General features: G+C 43.6%; 2 protein-coding genes across 9 annotated transcripts in view; one reads left to right on the top strand and one right to left on the bottom strand.

Annotated features, from left to right (window-relative positions):
• PPFIBP1 (PTPRF interacting protein, binding protein 1 (liprin beta 1)) overlaps positions 1-8,036 on the top strand; it is a 141,688-nt gene that overhangs the window by 61,277 nt on the left and 72,375 nt on the right. The window lies entirely within an intron of this gene.
• Positions 5,956-7,197, bottom strand: LOC101626362 (chromosome unknown open reading frame, human C12orf71). The gene is made up of 2 exons (XM_012732792.1): positions 6,541-7,197; positions 5,956-6,225 (listed from the first exon to the last, which is right to left on the bottom strand). Exons 1-2 carry the CDS (start codon positions 7,195-7,197, stop codon positions 5,956-5,958), a joined length of 927 nt encoding a protein of 308 aa, XP_012588246.1.

Below are 8,036 nucleotides of genomic sequence, written 5' to 3'. Positions count from 1 at the left end.
TTTTAATTTTTAGCAGTGGAAGAGGACACGTCTGAGCTCCAGTCACTGCTCGACATCTCGTATGTCGTCTTCTGCTTGAAAAAAAAGAGAAGGTAGAATATCAGTTTCTACTCAGACAGAAAAATGTGGCTATTCTTTTGTTGACTAGCTTTGTTGTACAGAATTGAGATTTCAACTCAGGAAGGACCTTATGATGCCATACACATGCTCCCTAGAATGTATAGGCAGGAAGTAGGTTTAATTAAAGTAGAAGCTGGTTGAATTTTATATGAGAGGAAATGATGTTCAAGTTTGCTATTACTTGTTTTAATTATTCCTGCAAGTTAACCATTTATTTCACCAAATACTTATCATGGAGCTACCAGATACAGAAACTGGGCCAGGGACTTTGGAGCATGAAAAGATAAGCAGAACACAGGAGCTTTTGTCTGGTGGAAGAAAGGACGTGGAAGCACATTTATGTAAAACAGGATAACGTGAACACTTGCTACAGTGCTGTGGTAGCACAGCAGAAGGGAGGGTTATTTCCACCTGTGCAGTTCTATAAGAGAGCTTGAGTTTAACAGCGCCTTAAAAGGCACCTTGGGGGAGCAGACTGAAGTTGTAGGGAATGGTTCAAGCAAAGTCATGGAGTCAGGAAACGACAGCCAGGGGCACACAGTACAAGAAACATGAGGGGGTAGTTTTCCTGATGACTGAGGGATTAAGTCTCAGCACTGTCATGGTGGTGGCCTGAGTTGGATCCCTGGCCAGTGACACAGCAGACCTCTCATTTGTCCACTGCTTCCCTCAGCAGTGTACTTCAGTAGATCCACCTGCTCTGCTCCCCACTTTGTCTGTGGTGACTCCTCCCCCACCCTCCTCTACCTGTAGCCTACACCCCAGTTCTTTTTAATAAAATCTTAAAAAAGAAACAAACAAACATGAGGGGGTGAGTACATCAGGATTCTGACAGAGTGGTAGTGGCAGTTTGCCGGGATTTTATTATGTTCTCACTCGGAGTCATAGCAAATTTCTAAAGCAAAGGAATTATATGACAGCAACTGGCAGCAGCTACAACTTGTAAACACTCTGTCCTAGGCGTTTATATTCAGTCCTTACCACACAGCATTTCAAGGTCAGTGCTGTCAGTATTACATTTTACAGATAAAATGAAACATCTTGAGAGGTTAAGTAATACCAAGTAAGTAGGTGGTAGGCTTGGGATCTGGAACCTGGAACGTCATTTAAGATTTACTGGGATTGAAGAGTCTCTGAGTTTTCTAGATCATCACACCATGTCCAGGGCATAGGACTGTGTGCACTTGTTAAACAGAAAAAGTGTATCTTTAATTGCAGGAGAAGTAATTGCCAAAAGACATTAGTGAAGATGGTAGTAGCACCTTCTTTTCCTTAACAGGTCCAGTACATTATGTGGTCACTTTTTGTTGCTGGTGCTGCTTAGATTGGAAGGGGCAGGACAATCTAGCATCACCCAAAATGAAAGGTAAAGTCAAACAATTTGTTGGGAATTATTAGTATCATTAAGTAGCAAACTGCACCTGATATGTGAGGAAAAGAAGTCTCCACGACGTTCTTTGGAAGCTAAACATGATGAGCAGGCCTCAAAACTTGTGGTAATTGATAACTAATAAGTAGTCAGTGGAGTAATTCTTGGAGGTCGCTGAAGATTGTATATCCTAATCTTCAGCGGCCAGTCATTCACTCGCGTTTTCAGCATTATTTCTCAGTCCTCACATTTGACTCGGGTGTGGCCATGTGACACTTACTTCTGGGGTATGAGCTGAGAAATGCCTCTTTAGACCATTCTGTCAGTGTGCAATGGCCCCAGCCTGGTGGGTGGGCCCTCTACAGGCCTAGACCGTTGAGACCACACTCAGATTTATGGTCTGTTAGCTGAAATGTCATTAAGCAGGGTGTGACTGTATTATGAGCATAGTTATATTATACCTGAAATTTTGAGGTTACTTTACTAGAGAAAATTTTTCCTTTTGAACCTACATTGTGGTAAAATCTAGGCAGAGAAGTTGAAGAAGTAAAATTCAAAAATAGCCAAACAGACTAGTATATACCCTTGCTTTTTAAAAGTTTTAAATTATATCATGTTGCTTTTAAAGACCTACATTATAGTTGTTGTTGTGACCCCAGAGAAATCTGAAGAGTTTTGTTTGTTTTTTTTTGGCAGAAAAAGCAAAACCAAAATTTAGTTTGCAGGAGCATCACAAACAGTAAGAAACCCCACCCAGTCCTTTTTTAGGACGATTTTATACAAGTACATATGTGTCACTTCAACCCTGCTTTTACTAGATGTGAGTGTTCTTTTAGATTTCAAGTATTACTTGGTATGATTTGGTAGGTTTTTTGTTTTGGTCTGGAAATGCTCAGAATGTTTTCCATGCAAATTAACGGTAATCAAGTTCTTAACACACTTTTGATCTATGGAAGGTTTCATAGGAACACTGTTTTCAGATAGCCAGGGGAACCTATATTACCTAGTATTTCTTAACCTTTTTGAATAGGTATAGAGGGAAGAGAATTGGAGAGAGAGAGATCTTGAGTTTGGGGGATTCATACTTACCATGATTTTTATCGGTGTCAATGAGAAAAGAAAAGTACATTGTCATTGTGATTTCTTTATAGACTAAGAAAATTCAATAATAATGAGATGATTTTTTTTCCCCCACAGCCACCATCTGAGAAATAGTTGATGTTTGCCCTCCCATTTGAAAATGCTTCAGCATAGTTTGCCCATTTTTCCTCCCTCAGAAGTAGTTTTTACTACAGCCTATGGGGTTGTATTTGAATAGAACCACAACCATGGAATCCCTTTGAAAGGCAGGCTAATAAGCAGATATTGTTCAGGAAGGGGATTCCTTGATTGAAGCTCATTATAATTCATTTGGGAATTTATTCTAAGGCTTCTGTGTGCACTCTGTTCGTGACTGGCTCTCTCAGTGACTCTCTTATCTGATGGGATCTTATTTCAGTTTTGAAAGAAGTGTGTTGTTCTCTTTGTCAGAGTATGAGGTGGGTAGCAGGAAAAGCTTGGTTCCAGGCCAGCAATATAAAACTCACCTGCCCATCTTGAAATTAGAGAGCATCCTGCACACAATATTTGTTCTCTCACTTGTATTTTATAATGACAAGACTTTTACTTTTACATTAGTTAACAGTTCCTGTTGCCTAAACAAAACTGTTCTTAAATATTGGGGTAAGGACCTTACCAGCCTCCCTCTAGCAATTCGTTTGTCATTTACTTTGTGTTCTTATTTTGTAAGAGGATTTTGGACACTGATTTTACTACCAGGTAGACCTGGGCCCAGGCAGCCTCCTGAGTCATACAAATGCACATAGTATTGTTTGAGTCTGGAAAAGACTGTCTCCCCCGTTTTGCTGTTGCGATCCATTCACACTTTTCTTCTCTCATGGTGAGCCCACTGAGTGAGACACTAGCAGGCTGTGGGGTGCTCTGTAAGATTTACATTAACCTCCATTAGTCTTCCATGTTTGGGGAGACTAAATAGTCCCTCCATTGGCTTGAACATCAGCTTAGGGGGTTAGAGATTACAGAATGGGAAATTTGAGATAATTGCTCACTAATTTAGGTCCTGAACTTGGTGGATTTCAAGATGAAGCATTTCACTTGAAGGAATGATTTTTGGTTGATCCAGTAGATAATGGATCCTGAAGATTTTGGTTCACGAACTTAGTGTGTGCCTGCCAAGTGTAGTGACTCTACAAGAGGCTTGAGGTGACAGTAAACCTAACCTAGTGTCCATCACTGTTCACCCACTCGCTTTCAGGGGTAGTGGGCATCTTCTTGCCCAGACCCAGGGAGAGACAGATAGCAGAGGACCTGCCCAGAGTTTTTTTGTGCTGCTACAAGTGTCTTAGCACAGCAGACACAAGGAAAGGGGAGGAGGATGGCAATATTTCCTGTTTCCAAAATGCATTCTGAGACATAGTGGTAACCCCAAGGAGTGCTTAAAGTAGACTTTATGGTAAAGAATTGTGGAGACCATTGCTTAACTCTTAGAGCTAGATTCACATCTGTCAGGCAGATTTAGACAACTGAAAAGTAGACACAGCTGTGTGAGAAATCCATAGCTGGACCAGGCTGCTTCTTGGTGTGGGCTATCTGGGTTGAGTTACTCTTCATGGCTAAAGAAAAAGTTAAGATAACTACAGCACTGTGTGCACCATGATGGAAGGAGACATGGACTTCCTTTTCAGCACATCATTGTATCTTGTCTAAAGCAGCGTGAAGGCTTTGGTGTAGTTGTAGAAGTAAGTTTCCAGAGGAGTTGCTGCATGTCTCGGGTCTTGGTTTCTTAGCCTAAGAGTCACCACCCTTGCCTGATCACTGATAGGCATTTCCTCTTCTTGCTTTCCCATCCCAGCCTCCCACCACTTGCTTTGGACTCAGAGAATAACAACACTAAGCTGTATGTTTCATTTAAAAAAATTATGTGGGGGTTGGACCCTCTTTGGTGGCACAGTGGGTGAAAGCACAGCACTAAGAAGCTAAAGCCACTTCAGCATGAGTTTGATACCCGCCCCAGAAGTGACCCACATGGTGCAGCAGACCTCTCCTGGCCCACCTACTGCTCCCCTCAGCAGTATGCACTTCCTCAGTTGGCCTGTTCTGCTCCCCACTCTGTCTCGGGTGAATCCTCTCACCACCCCTGCACCTCTGGCCTGTACCCCAGTTCTGTATGCATAAATAAATACATCTTTAAAAAAATACATTGTGGGAAAGTATTCTGAGAAATAGATATCCAATATACAAAAAAGTTATATAGTGACAGAAACCACTCAGCATCAGTCACTATATTAGGGTCTTTGGTAAAATGGACTTAAGACCAGGTGCTTGCTGACCTTCAAGAGCTTGGAGCCTGGGAAAAAGAGTCATGTAAAGAAAGCTTAAAAACACGTGAAACGGGCCTCCCTGGTGGTGCAAGGGGTTAAGTCTCAGCAGTATGAACCATGAGTTCGATCCCCAGCCAGGGAGCTGACCCATATAGCACAGCAGACCTCTCCCATCTTGCCTGCTACTCCCCTCAGCAATGTAGATCCCTTCATCGACCGACCTGTTCTGCTCCCCACCCTGTCTCTGGTGAATTCTCTCACCCCTGCACCTTTGGCCTATACCTCAGTGCTTAGATGCATAGATAAAATAAATCTTTAAAAAAAAAAAAAATGAAGGTACAAGGGGGCAGAGTTGCAGCAGGGCACAGCTTTGTCAAGGGCAAATCAGTGGCCCCTGGAAGGATGAATCTTGACTTCAAACTGACCGCAGAGCAGGATCTGTAAGGACCAGTTACTCAGGGCTGAAAGGATGGAGGAGGTCATGAGGTTTCCTAAACCTTCCCTGCGCCACTTCCCCTGTGAGGACAGGGGAGGGGGAGGCCTTCCCTGTGCCGCCTTCTGAAAATAGGGATTTGGGCTAATGACAAAAGACATGGAGGGGTGAACATGAGCACCCACTGAGGCATGAAGTGGTACTCCTCCAGTTATAAATTCTTGCAACCAAACGGCCCATCGGTAAAATTTGTCTTAAAAAAAGAAATCTTAATTCACTCATCCAAAATCCATCTCTCAGCCACCAAGTATTATTAAAGTTTCTGTCAAGTACTTCCCTTCACACCTGCAAATAACAGACACTTACAGACGATGCTAGTTATCATCTTGAAGAGAGAACCAAAAATATTAAAATGTATAAAATAAGAGAGAGCAGTAGGAAGGGGTGGGAGGAGAGGAGGGAAAAAGAATAGCTTCAGGGGAGGAAGGATGCTGTTGCTTAGACTTGCTGAGAGTACATTTCAGTTGCCTCAACCACATATGAGTCCCGGGGAGACTTAGAAAGAACAAGAGATGGGTGACAAGACTATTTGTTTAGTTTATTTTGGGGAAAATTATCATCTGGGGAATATAGAACAGGGGCTATGAAAACATTTAAAAATCTGGCAATACAAGCTGTCCTAATTCAAGGGATTCCTGAGGTTGGATTCGCTTGCCTCTATGAAAGAGTCTTTTCTTTTGTGCCAGCTGATGGGGGTTCTTGGGAGCCTGGTCAGGGTGCCCTCTCCCTGGAAGTGAGGAGAGGACTTGCCGCCAGAGCCAGCGGAAGACCCACCTGAAGTTCAGACAGGACCCAGCCTGCGTGTGGCCTCGGGAGGCCTCCATCGTGTTTGTTCTCTGGTTTCCAGGAACCTGACTTGACCTCTGCCAAGAAAATGAATGATGAGTTAGAGAGGTGCCCCCTGGACTGCAGTGGAGTTGATGATGAGCCATGCCTGTGACTCAAATTCTCTTGTCCAAATAACCTCTAGTGTTTTAATACTGATTAACACTTACATGCATCCACGGTTGGGAGGGCAATACTTTCCTACTCCCTATTCTCCCGACTATTTCCTCTTCAGCCCAACCCTGGCCCATTCCTTGCTGTTGTTAGTCATCCTGGTGGTTCTGTTCCCACGTTCCACCTGCCCTACAATCCCATGGCCTGGCCCCTTTTTGCTTGGGATGCATCTCTCTCACCTCAGGAAGTTCATGTACCTGGAGCCATGAAGACATCTGGGGAGGCTGTATAGGCTCTTCCTTTTCCAGTGGGTTCATCAGCCTGGACAGATCTTGACAAACATTGTGTTCCTGATAGCTGATCTGGACCGTATCTGGAGGGAAGCCACTGAACAGCTGGGAATCTTCATCTTGAGCAGGCTCAAGGAACACAGAGGCATCATCTTCTTCATCTTTCAGATTTTCTAGAAATCTGTCAAGCTTTTGCATAAGGCTGTGGAGTTTGCTGAGCGTCAGTTGTGTCCTCCTATGGGGGTGCTTGTCAATCCACTGGGTGTCTCTGACTTGGTCCAGGTGAGCTATGGGGTCGGCATGGTGAGCTCCCATGTCAACATCCCAGGCCAGACTAATGCTTAGTTTGCAGAACTGCTCTGGGCTGGCCTGAACTTGGTCTCGTTTCCCTACAAGTCTCCCAGTCCCTTCAGTCCACCACGTCCCTTGAATTTGAGGAACAAAGGGGACCGATGGACCCTCAGATACTGCATCTTCACAGGAGATTGTGTTCTCGTAGGAGGAGGCATCCTCACAGGGGAAATAGCCCACCGAGAGGCTCAGGTTTGATTCTGAGCTGCGGTCCTCACTGTCGTTAGGGTTGCTGCTGCAGGAAGAGTGCGCCATGGAGTTGCCAGCTCCAATCTCAGTTCTCCCTTATCTCAGGAAGCTTCAACAGGAAAAGAAAAAAGGTGGGATTCAGGAGGAGAAAAGGGGAGTCCTGACTTCACAACAATATCCTCCTTTTCCTGTCTGGAACTGCCGTATTCTGATAGAAGTCTGTTCTCTCTTCAGTTCCCAGCGAAGGGCAAAAAAGGCAGCCCTCCTCCTTAAAAATCCACGTAACAATCCAGCTTACTATGCATTCTAGCATATACCACCCATATTCTGTCTTAATTGAAGTTCAGATAGATTGTATTATAAATAAAACAGGCTACTGCAGGATTTTTTTTTAAATACTGGCAAATATAAAGATGAAAATAAACATGTGATCTCACTATCCAGAGGTAATGGTAACTTTCATGGGCACTTTTGGTGGGTCTCCTTATCATTTCATACACGTACATGCATGTGCATGTGGAATGAAGTGCATGTGAATGTCACATCAGTGGTTGAAACTGATCTTACTCTCTTTTATGGCAAAATCCCCGGTAAATACATGTCTGGCACCTCTGTCCTTTTTAATGACTTATTAAGGACTGCTAGTTGGTAGTTTCAGTAACTATTCTCAGTATTCAGTAAATTCTCAACAAACTGTCAATAAATCTCTTTGTATTCCCATGTGCGGGTTAAAAGGATCCAAGACCACAGATACACTAAGACTCTTGATGACACCAAATGGCTTTCTGGAAATGTGCAGGTAGCCTACTAGAGACCTAGCCTCCCACCTTGGATGGGCCTTACTAGTCCAACTGTGTCTGTAATGCCCAGTATGTTCTGTGGGGAACACACATGCACACATGTAC

The sequence above is a fragment of the Condylura cristata genome, unplaced genomic scaffold (genome assembly GCF_000260355.1).
Source record: "Condylura cristata isolate star-nosed mole 26May11 unplaced genomic scaffold, ConCri1.0 scaffold00036, whole genome shotgun sequence".
NCBI lineage: Eukaryota > Metazoa > Chordata > Mammalia > Eulipotyphla > Talpidae > Condylura > Condylura cristata.
This window is presented reverse-complemented; position numbering and strand designations above follow the sequence as displayed.

Excerpts from the sequence above, each read along its gene's own strand:
- LOC101626362 (XM_012732792.1), bottom strand. The coding sequence starts at position 7,197 with ATGGCGCACTCTTCCTGCAGCAGCAACCCTAACGACAGTGAGGACCGC. Across the intron at positions 6,226-6,540 it reads AGGTACATGAACTTCCTGAG|AGGTCAAGTCAGGTTCCTGG; the intron begins GTGAGAGAGATG and ends TTTTCTTGGCAG.